The sequence below is a fragment of the Salvelinus sp. IW2-2015 genome, linkage group LG9 (genome assembly GCF_002910315.2).
Source record: "Salvelinus sp. IW2-2015 linkage group LG9, ASM291031v2, whole genome shotgun sequence".
Classification (NCBI taxonomy): domain Eukaryota; kingdom Metazoa; phylum Chordata; class Actinopteri; order Salmoniformes; family Salmonidae; genus Salvelinus; species Salvelinus sp. IW2-2015.
Window position 1 is genome coordinate 3433471 of NC_036849.1, and position 24220 is coordinate 3457690.

At 43.2% G+C, this 24220-nt stretch overlaps 1 protein-coding gene across 1 annotated transcript in view; it reads left to right on the forward strand.

The window, feature by feature from the left end:
• Positions 1–908: 908 nt before the first annotated feature.
• The window catches only part of crip2 (cysteine-rich protein 2), a 57683-nt gene continuing 34371 nt past the window's right edge, over positions 909–24220 (forward strand). Inside the window, exon 1 of the mRNA XM_023993998.2 lies at positions 909–1048. Within this exon, the coding sequence (XP_023849766.1) occupies positions 1006–1048 (43 nt within the window). The 5' untranslated portion in view covers positions 909–1005. The remainder of the gene's footprint in view (positions 1049–24220) is intronic.

Genomic DNA, 24220 nt, shown 5'->3' on the forward strand with positions numbered 1-24220 from the left:
GATTGTTTCAAAAAATTTACCAAAGTGATTGAGAAAAACTGTAAATCTCCTTCCCCTCAATTTCCCTTCTCTCTTTCTCCAACCCTCTTCTCTCCTTTCTGCTGATCGTCCTGCGCTGAGCCAGATTCTGTACTGCAGCTGAATGAGCTGAACACACACCTGGCTGCAACCACAGCAAAGTGAGGGAGGTGACTGACTAGTAATGAAGTCATGTTTTCTGTGGCACACACACACACAGTCACCTGCGACAGCCAGCCAGTGAGACAGACACTCAGCAGCGAGACAGCCTGATGGTTGGAACAAGGAGGCTATTAAAAATAGTGAGCTCAGAGATAAGATGAACTAGTGGTACTAATATTCTGGGAAACTCACAAAGCTCTGGGAAATAGCTTCTGGAGAATGTGTGTTTGTGTGTGTCCCCGTTCTTGGGCTGGGACCTGCAGAATGTGACCCATGTGCACAGTGTGTGTGTGTGTGTGTGTGTGTTTCCCTCCTCTCCCTATAACATGTTTTTCAGTGTGGAGTTTACATTGAACCGTCAAATGTCAAGGCACTGGTCATGAAATAAATGATTATATTAGCCCCCATCTCTCTCCATGGCCATTCAATCAGCCAGATAACTGATTTCAAATGTCAACGTCTGCCATTATCATGCACGCCAGTAGAAATTCCTACTCATCTTCAGTGAAAGAGCGCATTGTGAATCAAACAAACACTGCCTACTCGCCGAGTTGAGAAAAAAAAAAGGAAAAGGATAGGAGAAAGTGGGTGGTTGAGTCAGTGGCTGAGCGCTCCCGTCCCACTCCGTAGACATCACCGTGCTCTACCGACTCCCGCCGGATCGGTGACTGACCGCGCGCTGGACCAAAGAAGTGAGGCTCGAGAGGCGGGTTTTATGCAAATGAGGCGCAGTGAGGAGACGCTCGAGCTTCAGTGAGACAGGACGAGCACTTTGTGAACACCACTTTCTTTGATCATTCGTCGATAAAAAAAAATCATCGCAACATGGCTTCAAAGTGCCCCAAGTGTGACAAGACTGTGTATTTTGGTAAGTTACTTGATTTCCTGACTCTAATCTAGTTTGTGCACATGGTTAGTTGAGATTTATTCGCGAAATGACACCCGTGGGAAAGGATGCAAAGACTGCAACCTGCTACAGCTAGGCTAGCCACGTTATTATGTAGAACATGTCCTTACCCAAAATCACGACGTTTGTGGGTAGGCCTACAAGTTGGCACAGTTTGGCATTGTTTACAATAGCTAGCTAACGTTACTGTCATCACGACTAATTTTCAAAGAGGACCAGCTTTTCTAAGCAGTAGTAAGTCTCTGCTTTGTTGTAAAAAAACGAATGATGCTAGCTAATATATCAAGTAAATTAAATGACTGGATTTGTTAATTGACTATACTTTAGTGTTCAGCCTGGCACGTTCCTAACAATCCTAAGGGTTACCCACGTTTAGAACAACAGTCTAGTGGACAAATCCTATGCAGTGTAAATACTGGAATGATAGTAGAGGATTGGACTAGCTAACGTTAGTGCCCGAAGAACATCCATTTAATCTCACAATAACATCCTTGCCAAAATATGGGACATTTGTATGTATGCATTAATTTTTATTTTTATTTTTTATCCTAAAATATTAAATGAATCGCTCAGTTGACACAGAACTAGGACATAGCAGTAGTACATTTGTTGTGCTTTTGGGATATATACGCCTATGGCAGCTTTGGAGGTTGCCGCTCAGTCAGTGTCCTTGCTCACTCAGTCAGTGCCAAGTGTGTGATAATGCCATATGCTGAAAATACTCAATATGAAGGGAGGCAGTGTAGCCTAATTTTGTGGTCAAGCTGTTTCAGATGTACCAAACCTGCTGTTCTGTCAACCATATGCCCAGTCTGGACCACAAAGATACCAAACAACTACTTTGGCAGTGTAGAACTGTGATTTACACACACACGCACACGCACACACACACAGATAAGTTTGTCATGATTAAATCAATCACCTGATCGCCGTGTGTGTGTGTGCTTGTGTTTTGCTGTCATCATGGAAAAAACACAGTTATTCCTGGCTAGTTCTCATCCTATCTCTAACTACATCAAACACACACACACACATGCCATCTAGTACAGTGCTTGAAGTGGTCATGGGTTCCAAATCAATTAAGTGGATGCGCCTGTTATATAATAACAAGCGGTGCACATGGCAGCTGCTCCTCATCCTATGGGCCAATAGGGCTGTGACAGGCATGGCATTTTGGATGACAGTTATTGGTCTACCAAATAACCGTGGTCATCGTAATTTCCATTCTGATAACAAAACCAAAACAATTTTAAAGAAAATAAATATATATTTTAAAGACATTTTCTCTTCTCTTCCGCGCCTGACTGTATGTGCTGCTGCTGCAGGGAGGCATTGCCTAGGCAAGCAAAGATTGGTTTGCTAAAACACCTTGCTTGTTTCAGCAAGGTGCAACAAAGTTTCATCACGTTGTAGAGTCCATGTTACCTCAGAAACGGACTCAACAGCACAAACGCCCGGGCGTCCCGTCTTCAGTCAGTTGTGCGTTCCACACAACAACAACAAAAAACAACGTTTTCTAAACGGTTATGACTGTTATTTTATTTTGATGACGGTCTTCATCCAAAACCGTCAGTTACACGGTTATACGGTAATTGTGCCAGCCACACTCCCTCAAGTCATCAAGTCAGACAACTAGAAGCATACAGGTGTAGGATTTTCATTTGAGCCAGTTTGCTGGATATGTTAATTATTATGTGAATTGTAATTAATGTTCATTTTTGTAGGGCTGATACATTATTTGTAAGGGTAAATCAAATTACAAACTTCAGAAGCCTTTTTTAAACCTCAAATGCACTGGAACAGTGGTCACCAACTGGTCGATCCTGATCGACTGGTCAATTTCCAAGGCATTTCTAGTCAATTGCCAAACAGTTCTGTAAAAAACAACTATGATAAAGCCTTGCTTTCCTTTTTGTTTTGTTTTTGTCTCGTGCTGTTGCCTGTAGGTGCATCCGATTCAGCTGCCCTGCGCACCAGATTGGCAAAGTTTTCCCATTTTTGAATAATTTCATGTGTCTGAAGGTACAAACTCTGCCTTCCCGGCAGGCCCGGAGAGCAAATCAAGTGCACTATAGGCCTACAGGTGGCCAATCGGATGGCTCAGATTAACATGTCTGCAGTAGCGAGCCAGGCTTAAAAGAAAGCTACAGCAAAGTTTATACTGTGAGATTTCAAACCTTTTAAAACCCATGACTAGAGAGACTGTCAACGAACACAGCAAAGTGCTGCTGTTTTTATGATGTTGTTGTTTAACTTCTTACTCAACACTGTCAAAAAAATCTATTCAACACTTTTCTAGGCTATTAAAATGTGCGTTCTTCCAACACTGAGGCGGTAAGGAATGACAAGGAAAGTGTATCTATAGGCTTGCGTTGTTATCATTAGAGGCTTGGGTCTTTATTAGTATCGGGGAATATTTCACTTTCTCTGTTCATAGGAGTAACAACATGAATTTGTGCATGAGGCAGGAATAATGCGGTGCGACTCGAGTTTCGCCATTAGCTGGAAGACGGTGACCCTTTTTGGTCAGCGGAGGAAAGGGAGAACGGAGGGACGTTGAGAGGCGAACCCTCAGTCTGCTGCTCTCTCCCTCCGCTGAGACTGACCATCAGATGCAGGCACCATCAGCCCAGTAAAGTATTTAAATGTATGCTCACTCAGCTGTGCCTCACAAGTAATACAACAACGGATATATTACCGAAGTGATCATATAGCCTAGCTCAAATCTTTACATATAAAAAAAATAAATTCTCTGAACAACAATGCATTGGCAGGGCAATTCAAGCAAAGCCAATATAAGGTGCTAATATATTGGTCTTACTGCACAAACCTCATTGATACAGTACTGTTTTTAGTAGGTTAATGTTGCGTAGGCTTACATTTGTCTAAGTCATGGTTAAAAATCTCAGCAGTACATTTCGGCTTGCATTTTGACTCAGAAAGTGATTTTGACTTAGAAAAGGTTGGTGACCACTGCACGACACACTTTAAATGTCCTGCACTGCAGGAAAGTTCTTCTGCGAAAGTGTGATCAAATTAACATCCTACATCTGTACAGCAGGCAAATAAGATTTGAGATGAGCACCAAATAAATGGCAATTTTCTAATCTTAGCAGTAATTTGATTGCTCCGCATTTATTAATATTTTTTTAATGTAACACACAGACAGGGAAACAGACAGACACACACAATGCGAGCACACAGAGGAAGGGGAACAGCCTATTGAAGTTATTTTTACCGGGACTGCGTGTGGTGGGGTGAAGTGTTCACATCACAGTTGGGTGGAGTGCTGCCTCCTGCCTGGAGCATGCAGGTTTATCTGAAGTGCAGTATGGGGTTGGTGCTGGGGTTATGTGAACAGCTGATGCTGGGATTGTGTGAACAGCTGATGCTGGGATTGTGTGAACAGCTGATGCTGGGATTGTGTGAACAGCTGATGCTGGGGTTGTGTGAACAGCTGATGCTGGGGTTTGTGTGAACAGCTGATGCTGGGGTTGTGTGAACAGCTGATGCTGGGGTTTGTGTGAACAGCTGATGCTGGGATTGTGTGAACAGCTGATGCTGGGATTGTGTGAACAGCTGATGCTGGGGTTGTGTGAACAGCTGATGCTGGGATTGTGTGAACAGCTGATGCTGGGGTTGTGTGAACAGCTGATGTTTTTTATTTAACTAGGCAAGTCAGTTAAGAACAAATTCTTATTTACAATGACAGCCTAGGAACAATGGGTTAACTGCCTTGTTCAGGGGCAGAACGACATTTCTACCTTGTCAGCTCGGGGATTCGATCTAGCAACCTTTCAGTTACTGACCCAACGCTCTAACCACTAGGCTACCTGCCACCCCATGTAGGGGATATGTGAACACAACAGTTGATTCTGGGGATACAGTAGCTGTAACTGACAGCAGTCAGTCAGTGACTAGCCTCAGTGGTTTGCGTCAGAAGTCAGAGTGGGTGAGTGAGTAACTAACTATAGCAGGGATGGGCAGTGGGGGTGGGGGCCACAACAAATCTGAACTCATCATGAGGGTCTGCAGTGGCTTGCGGGTCTGTGTACCCACATCCATACTCACAGACGGCCCCCCACCTTGCGAGAAGAACATTTTAGTGGCCACCTTTTTTACAGCGGGAAAGAAGAGAGAATTTCATGCAATTCTACTCATTTTGCCATTGGACGTACAGAACATGTTGCAGTTTTAAATCAAGTTTGCTGCAATTCTACACATTTTGCCATGGGGCAGAGATACATTATTTTTTTATATATCGAATTCCCTGCAATTCTGCTAATTTTGCCAAAGGGTGGAGAGAAATGTTGGCCCATGATTATTACAAGTTTAGATAGCTGGCTAGACTAACTTACCTATTTAAAAAATTGTTAGCTGACATGAGCTAATTGAGTGACTGTCAGTGACTGGCATAACATGAGAAGAAATGCTGATGCAAAACAACATTTATAAATTGTACCTTGTGTATTCTACTATTCTAACTCTCAACATTAAGTTAAGACCCCGACCTAATAACCCCACCCAAAACATTTTTGGATTGTTCTTATTTGGGAGCGGGGGCAGGGCAAAATTGATCCGCGTGCCTACAAAAGCTCCGCGGGACTATTGATCCGTGGGCCTACAAACAAATAACAGTTTTACTGGGAGTAGTTGACGCTGTGGCTAGTCGGAACAGTCAGTGATGAGACTTGTGTGGTTTTGTCTGCATCATACGTGATTATTGGAGATTATACAACGGGTGGGTCTAATCCTGAATGCTGATTGGTTAAAACTGCATTTCAGCCAGTGTCTATTCCACAAGGTACCACCGGCTAAATCTATGACGTTAAAATGCCTATTTACTCTGTTCCATCTGACTCCGCAATCCACTGTCTCATCAGCCCAGCCAGGCAAGTTATAAACTTGATCTCCACTTTAAAAATCATCTAGACATGATCTCAATTTTCTTTTAGACTAACATTTAGTTTTCAACAGCAGAGATTTTTATAAACCTTGCAGTCTGTCTCTCCGACATTTGCAACATTGTTTCAGTATTCAAATTCGATCTCCAGCTGTCCCATAGTAATGAAAGTGTCGGGACGAGACAAAAAGGCAGGCAGAATTTCTCAGCCAGTTGAAGTCAAGAATTAGCTAGCATAATTTTTATGGATATATACAGTGCCTTCGGGAAGTATTCAGACCCCTTGACTTTTTCCACATTTTGTTACGTTACAGCCTTATTCTGAAATTGATTGGCAATCTACACACAATAACCCATAAAGACAAAGCGAACAAAGGTTTTTAGAAAATGCATAAAAACAGAAATACCTTATTTACATAAGTATTCAGACCCTTTGCTATGAGACTTGAAATTGAGCTCAGGTGCATCCTGTTTCCTTTGATCCATCCTTGAGATGTTTCTACAACCTTATTGGAGCCCACCTGTGGTAAATTCAATTAATTGGACATGATTTGGAAAGGCACACACCTGTCTATATAAGGTCCCACAGTTGACAGTGCATGTCAGAGCAAAAACCAAGCCATGAGGTAGAAGCAATTGTTCATAGAGCTCTGAGAGGCACAGATTGTGTTGATGCACAGATCTGGGGAAGGGTACCAAAACATTTCTGTAACATTGAAGGTCCCCAAGAACACAGTGGCCTCCATCATTCTTAAATGAAAGAAGTTTGAAAGCACCAAGACTCTTCCTAGGGCAGAAGGGCCTTGGTCAGGGAGGTGACCAACAACCCGATGGTCACTCTGACAGAGTTCTAGAGTTCCTCTGTGGAGATGGGAGAACCTTCCAGAAAGACAACCATCTCTGCAGCACTCTACCAATCAGGCCTTTATGGTAGAGTGGCTAGACGGAAGCCACTCCCCAGTAAAAGGCACATGACAACCCGCTTGGAGTTTGTAAAAAGGCACCTAAAGACTCTCGGGACCATGAGAAACAAGATTCTCTGGTCTGATGAAACCAAGATTGAACTCTTTGGCCTGAATGCCAAGCGTCACGTCTTGAGGAAACCTGGCACCATCCCCATGGTGAAGCAAGGTGGTGGTAGCATCATGCTGTGGGGATGTTTTTCAGCGGCAGGGACTGGGAGACTAGTCAGGATCGAGGCAAAGATGAACGGAGCAAGTACAGAGATCCTTGATTAGAACTTGCTCCAGAGCGCTAGGGACCTCCGACTGGGGGCAACGGTTCACCTTCCAACAGGACAACGACCCTAAGCACACTGCCAAGACAACGCATGAGTGGCTTCGGAACAAGTCTCTGAATGTCCTTGAGTTGCCCAGCCAGAGGCCAAACTTGAACCCAATCGAACATCCCTGGAGAGACCTGCAGCAACGCTCCCCATCCAACCTGACAGAGCTTGGAAGGATCTGCAGAGAAGAATGGGAGAAACTCAAATACAGGTGTGCCAATCTTGTAGTGTCATACCAAAGAAGACTCAAGGCTGTAATTGTTGCCAAAGGTGCTTTAACAAAGTACTGAGTAAAGGGTCTGAATACTTATGTAATGGTGATATTTCAGTTTTTTATTTGTAATACATTTGCTTAAATTTCTAAAAACCCATTTTTGCTTTATGGGGTATTGTGTGTATATTGACGAGGGAAAAAACTATTGAATCCATTTTAGAATAAGGCTGTAAAATAACAAAATGTGGAAAAAATCAAGGGATGTGAATAGTTTCCGAAGGCACTGTACAAAGAAATGTAAATTGAAAAAAGGTCAAACGAAATGAAGTGCAACTAGTTTGTTGTCTTTCTTGCTGCAGTTTGAGGTGATTGTGTAAGCTGTGTTGTTGACTACCTCCTCTGAGCAACAGTGTCCTGACGAGTGAGCATTTTCTCAATGCCAGTCGAAATCGTGCCTCATTAGCTCATTGTTATGGATGTATCCAAATAAATGCCACTAGAAAACAGCTTTAACAAATGCAAATGTGGATACGTTGCTGTTATTCTGGCTGCACTTTTCGACATGACTGTAAGTTAATCGTAAGAACGTTGCCAGCCAGTATGGCAATGGAACATTTAGAACGAACAACTGGGTCGCGTCCATAGATGCAGAACAAAAAGACTGAACAACTGAGTCGCGTCTCTGGCAACCGAACCGATAGAACGAACGACCAACCGGCTTGGGTAGTAACCCTAGATTTGTGTCGGGACTATATTTTGTGGAAGGATGAAATAGTATGAATAAATTAATACAATTAAAAAATTTATGAAAATTTGTCAATCATTGTTTAAATATTTTGGTAACCCATTGTATAAAAATGATAATGCTCTCGAAGCCGGTGTTTGGAGGATATATTGGCATCCTCCTAACAACACCCGTGCCACTATATCCTCCAAACACCGGCTTCTCTGGCATTATCACTTAAGTGAGTAAGTGATGCGGTCTAGTCTGGGCGAGGTGGTTGGAACATCAGGTGGACGTCACAAAGGAATTCTAGAATGCACCTGTGTAGAACGAGCTGGACTTGCTGCCTTGTTACAATACCACCTAGACAACTCTCTTTAACCACCTTACCTGACTCACTTTAGCTGGAAGCGATTGCTGCTACTGAATGTGCTGTATGGATTCAAGCTGCATGGTGGTTGACATGCGCCTTATCGATTAGGCCTACTATGCACCTTGCGTCCTACTATGGAGAATGGCTATGCCAAAGAACAATATAAAATCCATTTGGAAAAGGATCATCTTAGCTCAACCATTTCTACATTGAATTCTATGTTTGCCAGTATATATTTCGCGTTGGCGTCTGTAGAAAAGGACCCGCCTTGCGTTGCCCAATATTGGAACAGCGGGCATTTTATCTATACCTATTTCTCTCTTTCAATCTTTTTTAAAATTCTCTCTCTTCCTTGATACTATAGACTGTCGTTTTAAACCCTTAGTGGTAAGCCACTGTCTGGAATGCAAACTTTTGCTTCGAAAGGAAGTGTTATTATTTTCCATTTGTTCTTTATTGGGCTGCTGTTTGCAGATGGTGACATTTAGTCGCCACTAACTTAATACACATGTTGACTGTAATAGTGGCGTTTTAAAGCCTTTACAATCATCTTATTTCAAATGTATTTTTGGTGTTAAATCTCTGCTTAGCTTGTCTCTACTTATTCATAGTGTTTCTATCCCATGAAGAGAATCTGTACCAGATTAAAGAATCAAGAGTATAAAGTAGGTTGATGTTTGGCCTATATTTAGGATTCTCATGAATTTAGGCTAACTTAATGAAATCCAAATACATCCATAATAAAACCTTAGCCCAAGTGTAGGCAGAGAAAGAATGCATAATGTCCCTTAGCCTAGGTCAGGATGACTTCTTCTTCACTCGTTGACGTGAACTCTTAACTCCCAGAGTGCATGGTGCACATCTCTCAGAAGAGAGTTCCAGTGTTCCAACTGCTGCAGCTCTACCGATGTGAAACCGTATTGGAAATGCACAGGGACTATTGATTGGCGTGACTAGGACAGAGACCCCCAGGGAATTGTGTGTGTCTGTTTGTGTGAGTGCGTGCATGGTGGCACGGCTCAGTAAACCAAACGTGGACCTGAAATAGGCTAAGTGGGCCAATATAATGGCAGGCAGCGTCACTTGTGCACAGCATGATAAGTGAAAAACTAGGAAGTGAATGATGCTGTGCTGCCATAAGTCTATTCTATGTTAAATATCTCTCTCTCCATCCCGTAACAATGTGCATATTGCCAAATCATACTTTGGAGATGAAGTGATTAATTTACAATATTAACATAATTGAAATAATAATCATCAAGATTGTCAATGGGACAATCAGGAACAACATTAATCAAGGGTAAAAAAATCCATACAATGGACAAAAGCAATGGCATAGAGGACATGTGCAGGTTGGTTGGTCTGTCAGACACTGTCCCTTCTTTTATGGCAGGCTGCAATCTAGTGCGCTGCCAACCCACAGCTCTATGCGTCATCCACCAACAGGACGGGTAGCCTATCCTCATCAGAGAGGTCTTTGAGCCTCTCTCTCTCTATCCCTCTACATCTCTTTATCCCTCTCTTTAAAAAATAAAAATCATACTCTTTCTCTTTCTAAACCCAGGCCTTAAATTCCTCCCCTGAATCTAAATGAGGGGGCAGGGGGAGCGAGGCGGAATGGGGCGAGTGGAGAGGAGTGGAGTGACATGGCTTGGTCTTTATTTAAAGCGAGCCTCTCAAAGTGCCTCCTGTATTATAATGAGTAGCAACACCTCTATTCACACAAGGCTCTTTCTGTCTTTTTCTGTGTATAGTAGCTACACGCATTTGTCCTTTCAGGTTGCTAGAATACCTTAGTCCTCCTCTTAGACAGGCTCTCTCAGGGCAGAAGAGAAGGACACCCTATTTCCCACACCGTAGGCTACACACTCATACACACACTGACAGACACACTGAAACACACACACACACACACCGTACACACACAATCTTCTCTTTCTCCCTGTTCATGGTGGAGTACCCTGTTATCCACTTGGCTGCCCCTGGGGCTGACTGAACGCTCTACATTAGGCCTAGGCTACGTTATGTAATGTAATTTCTTGATTCGGTGCCTCGTGGCATTGGGTTGCATAATAGCCCCTGTGAAACTATAGCTGGTCAAGGAAGGGCCCTGTTGTCGATCTGTATGCCTCTTCCAGTCACAGTTTGATCCCCTAACAGAGATGACACTATTGCGTCCCAATGGCACCCAATCCCCTATGTATGCACTATTTTTGACCACTGCCCATAGGGAAGTAGTGCACTATATAGGGTATAGGGTGCCATTTGGGACAGACTATGCTGTGCCCTTAAAATGTTGGCTCCCGAGTGGCGCAGCGGTCTAAGGCACTGCTCCTCAGTGCAAGAGGCGTCACTACAGACACACGGGTTCAAATCCAAGCTGTATCACAACCGGCCGTGATTGGGAGTCCCATAGGGCGGCGCACAATTCGTCCAGGTTTGACCGGTGTAGGCCGTCATTGTAAATAAGAATTTGTTGTTAACTGACTTGTCTAGTTAAATAAAGGTTCAATAAAACAGATGGTCGGTGCCTTTCTCAGTTCTTAGTAATAAAATGTGTCAGTCACAGACGGGTGCATGGGATTCAAGCAGCAAAATGAGATTATACTCTGTTAATCTCCAAAGGGAAATCTGTTTGGGATACTAACATGCATAGTAGAACACCAAAATATAGAATAGATACCTTTTACAGTGCACACTGTAAACTCTGCTCTGAGAGATGAACTGACCTGCATGTGGTTGTTGAACTATGGTTTCTTAGGATGTGATCCTTAAATAGAACTGATGTTTAGGCCTAATTTGTTTTTTTATTATTATTATTATATATCTACACTACCGTTCAAAAGTTTGGGGTTACTTCGAAATGTCCTTGTTTTTGAAAGAAAATGTAAAAAAATTGTCCATTACAAATAAACTGATCAGAAATACAGTGTAGACATTGTTAATGTTGTAAATGACTATTGTAGCTGGAAACTGCAGATTTTTTTAATGGAATATCTACATAGGCCTACTGAGGCCCATTATCAGCAACCAACACTCCTGTGTTCCAATGGCACGTTGTGTTAGTTAATCCAAGTTTCTCATTTTAAAAGGCTAATTGATCATTAGAAAACCCTTTTGCAATTATGTTATCACAGCTGAAAACTGTTGTTCTGATTAACCTTTCTGGCGCAGGCGTTCCCCTAGCGACCCACCTCGACAACATCCGGTGAAATTGCAGAGCGCCAAATTCAAATGACAGATATATAAATATTTAACATTCATGAAAATACATGTCATACATCAAAATAAAGCTTCACTTCTTGTTAATCCAGCCGCTGTGTCAAATTTCAAAAAGGCTTTACGGCGAAAGCAAACCATGCAATTATCTGAGGACAGCGCCCCGCATACAAAAGCATGAAAAACATTTTTCAACCAGGCAGGTGCTCCACGAAAGTCAGAAATAGCGATATAATAAATGCCTTTGAAGATCTTCTTCTGTTGGCACTCCAAAAGGTCCCAGCTACATCACAAATGGTCCTTTTGTTCGATAAAGTCCTTCATTATGTCCCCAAAAACTCTGTTTAGCTGGCGCGCTTCATTCAATAATCCACCAGTTTCCCTCCTTCAAAATGCATACAAAATGAATCCCAAACGTTACCAATAAACTTCTCCAAACAAGTCAAACAACGTTTATAATCAAACCTCAGGTACCCTAATACGTAAATAAATGATAAAATTTAAGACGGAGAATCGTTATTGTCTTTACCGGAGATAAACAACAAAGAACGCGTTCTCATCCACACGCATGATAACACTACAGCCAAAATGTCACAGTCACCTCACTTAGAAAAACTACAAATTCTAGCTCATAAAAAAAAAAAAAAAGCCTGAAACTCTTTCTAAAGACTGTTGACATCTAGTGGAAGCCCTAGGAACTGCAATCTGGGAGGATTTTGCCTCATAATAAACATGACATACATTGGAAACAGTGGTAGGCTGAACATTTTTCTTTTTGGGATGGTTTGTCCTCGGGGTTTCGCCTGCCATATCAGTTCTGTTATACTCAGACATTATTTTAACCGTTTTAGAAACTTTAGAGTGGAGTACCCTGTTTTCCACTTGGCTGCCCCTGGGGCTGACTGAACGCTCTACATTAGGCCTAGGCTACGTTATGTAATGTAATTTCTTGATTCGGTGCCTCATGTGGCATTGGGTTGCATAATAGCCCCTGTGAAACTATAGCTGGTCAAGGAAGGGCCCTAACAGAGATGACACTATTGCGTCCCAATGGCACCCAATCCCCTATGTATGCACTATTTTTGACCACTGCCCATAGGGAAGTAGTGCACTATATAGGGCATAGGGTTCCATTTGGGACAGACTATGCCGTGCCCTTAAAATGTTGGCTCCCGAGTGGCGCAGCGGTCTAGGTTCGATTACAGGCTCAAAATGTCCAGAAACAAATAACTTTCTTCTGAAACTCATCAGTCTATTCTTGTTCTGAGAAATGAAGGCTATTCCATGCGAGGAATTGTCAAGAAACGCTGTGTACTACTCCCTTCACGGAACAGCGCAAACTGGCTCTAACCACAATCGAAAGAGCAGTGGTAAGATCTGGTGCACAACTGAGCAAGAGCACAAGTGCATTAGAGTGTCTAATTTGAGAAACAGACGCCTCAACTCCTCAACGGGCAGCTTCATTAAATAGTACCCGCAAAACACCCATCTCAACGTCAGCTGTGAAGAGTCAACTCCGGGATGCTGGCCTTCTAGGCAGAGTTCCTCTGTCCAGTGTCTGTGTTCTTTTGCCCATCTTAATCTTCTCTTTTTATTGGCCAGTCTGAGATATGGCTTTTTCTTTGCAACTCTGCCTAGAAGGCCAGCATCCCGGCGGCAGGTAGCTTAGTGGTTAGAGCATTGGACTAGTAACCGAAAGGTTGCAAGATCTAATCTGTCGTTCTGCCCCTGAGCAAGGCAGTTAACCCACTGTTCCTAGGCCGTCATTTTAAATAAGAATTTGTTCTTAACTGACTTGCCTAGTAAAATAAATATTAAATAAATATCTCTTCTATGTGCGCTAGTTAAATAAAGGTTCAATAAAATAAATAAAATCCCAGTCACCTCTTCACTCTTCACTTCTTTAATCATTACAACAGTTTTCAGCTGTGCTAACATAATTGCAAAAGGGTTTTTTAATGATCAATTAGCCTTTTATAATGACACACTTGGATTAGCTAACACAACGTGCCATTGGAACATAGGAGTGAGGGTTGCTGATAATGGGCCTCTGTACGCCTATGTAGATATTCCATTCAAAATCTGCCGTTTCCAGCATTAACAATGTCTACACTGTATTTCTGATCAATTTGATGGTATTTTAATGGACAAAAAATGTGCTTTTCTTTCAAAAACAAGGACATTTCTAAGTGAACCCAAACTTTTGAACGGTAGTGTATTATTTTTATATTAAGACGTCCAATCTGACTGCAGTGAAGCCGCTCTAATTTGGTTTTGGTCTAGATGCAGAAAATCATTCATTTACACCCCCTCTACCCCTTTTATCTTCCTTAGCCAATTCCGCTGAACACTACCAACTTGTGTAGTGAACTCAATGCGTCTGAGACCCTTTTATTTAAGCACTTACTGCGCTCACTCTGTGACTCTGTGAAGGTGATGTGAATTTCAAATAGCATTTGGTTCCACAAGTAAACAGCAGCAAGACCACAGGTGCAAAGCAACCTACATACAGTACAATAGGCATCCCAAATGGCACCCTATTCCCTAAATAGCACACTACTATTATCCAGAGCCCTATGGGCCTCTGATCAAAAGTAGTGCACTATGTAGGAAACAGGGTGCCATTTGGGAAACATGCTACATCATTAGTAATCATTAGCAGTAAGTCACACAGTCCTGTACCCAGTAGCATTTCAGCCTAGTACTTCTCTGAGAGCTATGTTGACCTGTAGCCTAGACTTTCCAGTTCAGAACACAATGTCCTGGCTGGTTAGTGGTTGCAGATGAGTTGGAGCTGAGGGTGAGAGGCTGTGTCTTCCACATTTAACCCAACCCCTCGGAATCAGAGAGGAGCGGGGGGCTGCCTTAATCGGCATCCACATCATCGGCGCCCGGAGAACAGCGGGTTAACTGCCTTGCTCAGAGTCAGAACGGCAGATTTTTACATTGTCAGCTCGGGGATACGATCCAGCAACCTTTCAGTTACTGGCCCAACGCTCCTACCCGCCAGGCTACCTGCCGCCCCGAAAGGTGAACAAGGCAAGGCAGAGAGGCTATGAAAATGGTGCTTTCCTCTTGACCAGTACAGACTAGTGTTGCACGGTACCACGGTAATATCACGGTACCAAAACATCATGATACCAACATCTTGGAATACCGTAGTACCGTTTCATATGATACTACCACATTTTTCAGCCCTACAGATTGAAAGAACCCGCTGGCGCCTGTTAGAGAATGTTTATAAACTCAGTTTGGTTTATACATTCAGTTGAATTGAAGCAACAGCCACTAGTCTCTTGAATGCACGGGTCCACTTCACTATCTACTTCACTTTCATGCCCACATCACATGTGGCAGCTGTAATCAGCCAGCCCCAGCCCCATCCCCTACCAGCCCACTCTCACTGCTTCTCTCTGCCCACTCTTCATGTACATCTATTCCTCCATCAGTTTTTGAAATAGAATTTAGCAGTGATGGCGAGCGGGGATGCAGACCCTGATGAGTCTTCTGTTGTTAGAGTTGTACATTTGTTACATTGGAAGCGCGCGGCGCAAAGCAAGCCATGTTGATAGATTGTATCGTTTCATCGCCTGTTATAACCAAGAGCACAGGCCCAGAGTAGACTTTGCAAGTTGACTGACATGCAGCCTCTGAGTGTCAGAGAGGGAATATGGAGCACCGTTTCGCGACGGGCATGTTTACAGCTTTACAGCAAAGAAAACGGCTTGTCTCTAGTGTAAGCGGTAAAAACAATATGACCCATATTACCAGAGATTTTTTTTTAAACTTTCTATCGGGATTTGCACGCATTTGATATAATTTCACAAACCATGTCGCGGGCCATTTTAAAATAATCCTGTGTCGCTCATTTTTGGTTTGATAACCAACAACGTTGTTCAGTCATGTCACCTAGCTAGCAAAAAATCTGGTACTGTAACTTGACAGTAGGTTAAGGCTAATTTGATTGGCACAGGAAGAAAGGAAAAGAGTCTGCTACTCATGAGATGTGCTTTAAAGGTAGGATTCATGTAGGCCTAATGTAAACCTAAACTATATCACAAATCAATTTCTTTCTGGTGCTCCTTAAATTTAGTTTGTGCCTAACATGTTAAAAGTTGGGAGCAGTGTTTGTGGGAATCCCTACTGTTAAACCAGTGACCGACGAAGGGGCCTACACGTCGGCTCTGAACTTCGGCTTGCCTGAAGACATTTTTTGGTGTGGACAAACAGCCGATAAAACCTTTGCCGAGGACCAAAACGGAAAACGTCACAAAATGCCATCATACTATATGCACCAACTGTTCCAAAATGTTGCGGATGGAAAGCATATTGATTTCTGCGCGTAAAAAAGAGCACGGGTCGGGAGTGATTTTTATCGGGATGGGACAGGAAACTTCCAGGGTTCTAGAACTGTTGCAGGATCAGGATATTTAGGGGGGAAAATTGGACAGGACAAGACGGGAAGAATGAATTTTCACTCCCGTGTCAACCTGAATATGATCCTATGTAGTAGCAGCACATCACATAATTTTGAACCAACAAAACACGTAATTGAATCATAGACTTTCGGACTTTGTGTATTGCTAGCAGTGTAGCACTTAACCCATCTTGACCCACTAATGAAAGGTCATCCTCATCACCCTCATGATGTGGTAGTTAACAAGGTCAACACTGTTGAGGATGTGTCAAGTCCTAAAGGACAGCTAGCCTGTTAAAAAACAACGGTAACATTTTACATTTAGGTATAGCCAGTGGGCAGTGTGAGTTCTGATGACAACTGAACAAAACATATTTTGCTTCTACTGCTTAGAAGCAGACAGAGGTCAGAAAGCGATTGATATGCCTGATACTGTACCTGTCCTCTGTAAGCCTCTTAGCTGTGTTTTGAGGTCCTGTGGTGAGCTAAGCTCTCCTCTTCAGTCTGTGGTTCCTTTGATCTCCTCTGTATAGTAAATATGGTCTTATCTTTTATCTGTCTGAAATATGTGAAATAACTCTTGTGACGCTACCCCTTACGCTCTGTTGGCAACCTGGTTTAACCCTAGGATGGAGGTGATGGAGGTGTTAACCCCCTGTTGGCAACCTGGTTTAACCCTAGGATGGAGGTGATGGAGGTGTTAACAACCCCTGTTGGCAACCCGGTTTAACCCTAGGATGGAGGTGTGGTTGTATTAACCTCCTGTTGGCAACCTGGTTAACCCTAGGATGGAGGTGTTAACCCCCTGTTGGCAACCTGGTTTAACCCTAGGATGGAGGTGTGGCTGTGTTAACCCCTGTTGGCAACCTGGTTTATCCTAGGGTGGAGGTGTGGTTGTGTTTAACCCCCTGTTGGCAGCCTGGTTTAACCCTAGGATGGAGGTGATGGAGGTGTTAACCCCCTGTTGGCAACCTGGTTTAACCCTAGGATGGAGGTGATGGAGGTGTTAACCCCCTGTTGGCAGCCTGGTTTAACCCTAGGATGGAGGTGATGGAGTGTTAACCCCCTGTTGGCAGCCTGGTTTAACCCTAGGATGGAGGTGATGGAGGTGTTAACCCCTGTTGGCAACCTGGTTTAACCCTAGGATGGAGGTGATGGAGGTGTTAACCCCCTGTTGGCAAGCCTGGTTTAACCCTAGGATGGAGGTGATGGAGGTGTTAACCCCCTGTTGGCAACCTGGTTTAACCCTAGGATGGAGGTGTGGTTGTATTAACCCCCTGTTGGCAACCTGGTTTAACCCTAGGATGGAGGTGATGGAGGTGTTAACCCCCTGTTGGCAACCTGGTTTAACCCTAGGATGGAGGTGATGGAGGTGTTAACCCCCTGTTGGCAACCTGGTTTAACCCTAGGATGGAGTGATGGAGGTGTTAACCCCCTGTTGGCAACCTGGTTTAACCCTAGGATGGAGTGTGGTTGTGTTTAACCCCCTGTTGGCAGCCTGGTTTAACCCTAGGATGGAGGTATGGAGGTGTTAACCCCCTGTTGGCAACCTGGTTTAACCCTAGGATGGAGGTGATGGAGGTGTTAACCCCCTGTTGGCAGCCTGGTTTTAACCCTAGGATGGAGGTGATGGAGGTGTTAACCCCTGTTGGCAACCTGGTTTAACCCTAGGATGGAGGTGTGGTTGTATTAACCCCTGTTGGCAACCTGGTTTAACCCTAGGATGGAGGTGATGGAGTGTTAACCCCTGTTGCAACCTGGTTTAACCCTAGGATGGAGGTGTGGCTGTGTTAACCCCCTGTTGGCAACCTGGTTTAACCCTAGGATGGAGGGATGGAGGTGTTAACCCCCTGTTGGCAACCTGGTTAACCCTAGGATGGAGGTGATGGAGGTGTTAACCCCCTGTTGGCAACCTGGTTTAACCCTAGGATGGAGGTGATGGAGGTGTTAACCCCCTGTTGGCAACCTGGTTTAACCTAGGATGGAGGTGATGGAGGTGTTAACCCCCTGTTGGCAACCTGGTTTAACCCTAGGATGGAGTGATGGAGGTGTTAACCCCTGTTGGCAACCTGGTTTAACCCTAGGATGGAGGTGTGGCTTGTTAACCCCCTGTTGGCAACCTGTTTAACCCTAGGATGGAGGTGTGGCTGTGTTAACCCCCTGTTTGGCAACCTGGTTTAACCCTAGGATGGAGGTGTGGCTGGTGTTAACCTTTGGCAACCTGGTTAACCCTAGGATGGAGGTGAGGAGGTGTGTTAACCCCCTGTTGGCAACCTGGTTTAACCCTAGGATGGAGTGATGGAGGTGTTAACCCCCTGTTTGGCAACCTGGTTTAACCCTAGGATGGAGGTGTGGAGGTGTTTAACCCCCTGTTGGCAACCTGGTTTAACCCTAGGATGGAGGTGATGGAGGTGTTAACCCCCTGTTGGCAGCCTGGTTTAACCCTAGAGATGGAGGTGTGGTTGTATTAACCCCCTGTTGGCAGCCTGGTTTAACCCTAGGATGGAGGTGATGGAGGTGTTAACCCCCTGTTGGCAACCTGGTTTAACCCTAGGATGGAGGTGTGGTTGTGTTAACCCCCTGTTGGCAACCTGGTTTAACCCTAGGATGGAGTGATGGAGGTGGTTAACCCCCTGTTGGCAACCTGGTTTAACCCTAGGATGGAGGTGTGGTTGTATTAACCCCCTGTTGGCAGCCTGGTTTAACCCTAGGATGGAGGTGATGGAGGTGTTAAACCTCCTGTTGGCAGCTGGTTTAACCCTAGATGGAGGTGTTAACCCCCTGTTGGCAACCTGGTTTAACCCTAGGATGGAGGTGTTAACCCCCTGTTGGCAGCCTGGTTTAACCCTAGGATGGAGGTGTGCTTGTGTTAACCCCTCCTATGTTACCCCATCCTCATCCTTTTGACTCAGGATGACTACGTCTGGATGAACCATTTTTTATAACAAAGCAAACCTACAGTTGACATTGTTCACAGTGTGGGTAAAACTTGACTGTAAAGGGGCTGTAAGGTGCATGTGAGGCCACAGCAACTGTTCACAGAACTGTTCTATCATAGACACACATAATTCACAACCTTCTCTCCCAGGGAACATGGGAGTCATAAGGATGGATCTAATAGAATCAGCGTTGAGGAAAATTTGTTTCTGTAAACATGCCAAGCCCAATATGAGATTAGCCATGTGATAGGGGAAGTGCTGTTTCTACACTGCTATCAGTGATACAGGTTTAGCAGAAAGTCGTCTCTGTGATTCGGTTACGTATTTTGTTTGTTCAAAATGATGTGATGTGCTGCTACTTAGGATCATGTTCGGCAGGGAAGCCATTAGGCCTACTGTGAGCGTTATTCTTTGGACAGTTAAGTTCTCTAGCCATATTGGGGTCTCTGTCTGTCTCCTGTGTGTGTCTGTCTCCTGTGTGTGTGTGTCTGTCTCCTGTGTGTGTGTGTCTGTCTCTGTGTGTGCGTGCGTGCGAGCGAGCGAGCAAGCCCAGGCGCTTATGGTGTGTGAAAACGGAGTGTAATTACGCCAGACATTAGCAGTGTGGGGAAATTATACGAGGGAACTAGTAATTTAGCAAGGAGGTCTACAGGGGGAAGGCTTCTAATGGGCAAGTGTCCCAAACGACTTAATTACAGCAGCTTAATTATCAACAACGAGCCAGAAGCACCCAAACACCATAACTCTCACACGTGACCCACACACAAACACAGCAAACACACACACACATTCAACGTTTTTTTTAATTTGTACTATTTTCTACATTGTAGAATAATAGTGAAGACATCAAAAATATGAAATAACACATATCATGTAGTAACCAAAAAAGTGTTCAAATCACAATATATTTTATATTTGAGATTCTTCAAATAGCCACCCTTAGCCTTGATCACAACCAGCTTCACCTGAAATGCTTTTCCAACCATCTTGAAGGAGTTCCCACATATGCTGAGCACTTGTTGGCTGCTTTTCCTTCACTCTGCGGTCTGATCCCAAACCATCTCAATTTGGTTGAGGTCAGGGGATTGTGGAGGCCAGGTCATCTGATGGAGCACTCCATCACTCTCCTTTTTGGTAAAATAGCCCTTCCTGTTGAAAAACAAATGATAGTTGCACTAAGCCCAAACCAGATGGGATGGCGTATCGCTGCAGAAGGGTGTGGTAGCCATGCTGGTTAAGTGTGCCTTGAATTCAAAAACATTACAGACCGTGTCACCAGCAAAGCACCATCACACCTCCTCCATGCTTTACGGTGGGAAATACACATGCAGAGATCATCCGTTCACCCACACCGCGTCTCACAAAGACACGGCGGTCGGAACCAAATATCTCAAATTTAGACTCAAGACCAAAGGACACATTTCCACCGGTCTAATGTCCATTACTCGTGTATCTTGGCCCAAGCAAGTCTCTTCTTTTTATTGGTGTCCTTTAGTAGTGGTTTCTTTGCAGCAATTCGACCATGAAGGCCTGATTCACGCAGTCTCCTCTGATCAGTTGATGTTGAGATGTGTCTGTTGAGCATTTATTTGGGCTGCAATTTCTGAGGTTGGTAACTCTAATGAACTTCTCATCTGCAGCAGAGGTAACTCTGGGTCTTCCATTCCTGTGGTGGTCCTCATGAGAGCCAGTTTCATCATAGCGCTTGATGGTTTTTGCGACTGCACTTGAAGAAACTTTCAAAATTCTTGACATTTTCCGTATTGACTGACCTTCATGTTTTAAAGTAATGATGGACTGTCGTTTCTCTTTGCTTATTTGAGCTGTTCTTGCCATAATATGGACATAGTTTTTTACCAAATAGGGCTATCTTCTGTATACCACCCCTACCTTGTCACAACACAACTGATTGGCTCAAACGCATTAAGAAGATAAGAAATTCCACAAATTAACTTTTAAGAAGGCACACTTGTTAATTGAAATGCATTCCAGGTGACTACCTCATGAATCTGGTTGAGAGAATGCCAAGTGTGCAAAGCTGTCATCAAGGCAAAGGGTGGCTACTTGGAAGAATCTAAAATCTGAAATATATTTTGATTTAACACTTTTTTGGTTGCTACATGATTCCATGTGTGTTATTTCATAGTTTTGATGTCTTAAACTATTATTCTATAATGTAGAAAATAGTACAAAATAAAGAAACACCCTTGAATGAGTAGGTGTTCTAAAACTTTTGATCGGTAGTGTGTGCAATACACATGCTGCACCCACACACCTCTGTGTCTGTTAAACAAAGTCTGAGAAGTCATCACAGACAAATAATCACTGGACTACTCCGCCTTGGACAACACTTACACAACTACCAGCATGCAACAGTACTGCCACAGGAACGGGAAGGAATGTCCAGTGGGACAGTGTTGCTACCTCGTATATAGACCTCTTATCATACTATAACTGGATTAAAATTGTAGTGAAATCCACTCCGAAGGAAGACAACATAATGACTTCTGCCCTCACATATCTGATAGCGTTTACCTCACACAACTATTACCATTTAACGACTGGTTAGATAGAAGCAATCTATGAAGGATTGTATGAGTGGATGTGTGTGTATGTGTTGCAATTTAGGTGTCATGTATGTAGGCCTACAGTAGCTGTCTTATATTGATAAAGCCTAACATAGGGCCCTTTACATTTTTTGCCTGATTCCATTTAGTTTTTTCTCAAATACCGTTTTCTCCGTTTCATTTGTCCAGGCTCCCGATAGCAAAATGATGATAACGTTTTTTGCTCTCAAAATCACACTTTTTAAATATAAAAGCATTTTCTAAGTCCACAACCATGCTTAAACCACATCAGGAGACTTTTGAGGTCTGGGAAAAATAGAAGAAATGTGGCTTTGAGGTGTAGTTAGGCTACCCTTTAATCCAAGTGCGCACCAGCAAGAGACCGTTGTTTGGTTAGCGATGTTTTTGTAGCGCTCATGTGATTGCATAGTTTTCAAAGGAAATGGCCACTGAATTGATGCAAATAATCATGATATCATTCTGCCAGGTAGGCACAGGTTACTTTGTAGTTCACATTTAATTGAGAAGGTTTTTGGGAAAGCTTTTCCATATCTGCTAGCAGAAGGTTGTCATTAGCATCATCGCTAACGGCTGTACAAAGTAAAGGTCGACCGATTATGATTTTTCAACGCCGATACCGATTATTGGAGGACCAAAAAAGCCGATACCGATTAATCGGACGATTTTTTAAATTTTTTATTTATTTGTAATAATGACAATTACAACAATACTGAATGAACACTTATTTTAACTTAATATAATACATCAATAAAATCAATTTAGCCTCAAATAAATAACGAAACATGTTAAATTTGGTTTAAATAATGCAAAAAACAAAGTGTTGGAGAAAAGAAAAAGTGCAAAGTGCCATGTAAGAAAGCTAACGTTTAAGTTCCTTGCTCAGAACATTAGAACATATGAAAGCTGGTGGTTCCTTTTAACATGAGTCTTCAATATTCCCAGGTAAGAAGTTTTAGGTTGTAGTTATTATAGGAATTATAGGACTATTTCTCTCTATACGATTTGTATTTCATTAACCTTTGACTATTGGATGTTCTTAATAGGCACTTTAGTATTGCCAGTGTAACAGTATAGCTTCCATCCCTCTCCTCGCCGCTACCTGGGCTCGAACCAGGATCACATTGACAACAGTCACCATCGAAGCAGTGTTACCCATGCAGAGCAAGGGGAACAACTACTCCAAGTCTCAGAGCGAGTGACGTTTGAAACGCTATTAGCGCGCACCCCGATAACTAGCTAGCCATTTCACATCGGTTACACCAGCGTAATCTCGGGAGTTGATAGGCTTGAAGTCATTAACAGCGCAATGCTTGAAGCATTGCAAAGAGCTGCTGGCAAAACGCACGAAAGTGCTGTTTGAATGAATGCTTACGAGCCTGCTGGTGCCTACCATCGCTCAGTCAGACTGCTCTATCAAATCATAGACTTAATTATAACATAACACACAGAAATACGAGCCTTAGGTCATTAATATGGTCGAATCCGGAAACTATCATCTCGAAAACAAAACATTTATTCTTTCAGTGAAATACGGAACCGTTCCATAAGTCTAAATATTCCTGTTACATTGCACAACCTTCAAAGATATGTCATAGTTACGTAAAATTCGGGCAAATTAGTTCGCAATGAGCCAGGCGGCCCAAAATGGTGCATATATCCTGACTCTGCGTGCAATGAACGCAAGAGAAGTGACACAATTTCACCTGGTTAATATTGCCTGCTAATCTCGATTTCCTTTAGCTAAATATGCAGGTTTAAAAATATATACTTCTGTGTATTGATTTTAAGAAAGGCATTGATGTTTATGGTTAGGTACACGTTGGAGCAACGACAGTCCTTTTTCGCAAATGCGCACTGCATCGATTGTATGCAATGCAGGACACGCTAGATAAACTAGTAATATCATCACCTATGTATAGTTATAACTAGTGATTATGATTGATTGATTGATTTTTTATAAGATAAGTTTACTGCTAGATAGCAACTTACCTTGGCTTCTTACTGCATTCGCGTAACAGGCGGGCTCCTCGTGAGGCAGGTGGTTAGAGCGACTCTTATGACTCTTAAATAAAGGTGGGAAAAAAAGAGGAAAAAAAAGATTTCCGATTGTTATGAAAACTTGAAATCGGCCCTAATTAATCGGCCATTCCGATTAATCGGTCGACCTCTAGTATGTACTGTACAATGTATGCATATTGTAATGTATGTGTAATATGCATTTTAATCTATATAAACACACGTGTGTAGGTGGGTGTGCCTGGGTATGACTACGAGCATGCATGTCTGTGCGGACACACATGGACACACGCACATACACACAGCTTTCACACACACACACATACACACTCACAAGCACATATACGCACCAGCACACATGTCTCTATTAGCAGTAGTGGCATAACACCACCTATCCTTCATGGCTCATATCTATGCAAAGCCGGGGTCCTGCCAATCAGTCACCCCGTTGACAC